Source organism: Entamoeba nuttalli, assembly GCF_000257125.1.
Source record: "Entamoeba nuttalli P19 unplaced genomic scaffold asmbl_9220, whole genome shotgun sequence".
In the NCBI taxonomy this organism is placed as follows: Eukaryota; Evosea; order Mastigamoebida; family Endamoebidae; genus Entamoeba; species Entamoeba nuttalli.
In genome coordinates this window covers 17469-17679 of record NW_008579524.1, presented here as the reverse complement: position 1 = coordinate 17679, position 211 = coordinate 17469, and the positions used below count along the sequence as shown (strand labels likewise).

At 27.5% G+C, this 211-nt stretch overlaps 1 protein-coding gene across 1 annotated transcript in view; it reads left to right on the top strand.

The window, feature by feature from the left end:
• Positions 1–211, top strand: part of ENU1_196180 (hypothetical protein) — a gene marked incomplete at both ends in the record, with an annotated part of 642 nt that overhangs the window by 408 nt on the left and 23 nt on the right. The window contains one exon of the mRNA XM_008861967.1: positions 1–211. This exon is cut by the window's left edge and continues 408 nt beyond it; it is cut by the window's right edge and continues 23 nt beyond it. Coding sequence (XP_008860189.1) covers positions 1–211 — 211 coding nt within the window.

The window sequence follows — 211 nt, the reverse complement described above, 5'->3', positions numbered from 1 at the left end:
AATGGAAGAATGAATGGAATGAAGAAATTTTATATTAAAGAGCCAGAATGTACATTTAAAATGTGGAATCAATCAAGCACATGCTTGTTTGAATTTGGGTCTAATGGAGATGATATTTGTGTTTATAAAGAAAATAAGAAAACAAAATCATATTGTGAGCAACAGTCTTTTGAATATAATGAAATTGAAAATGCACTTTGTGGAAATGAAA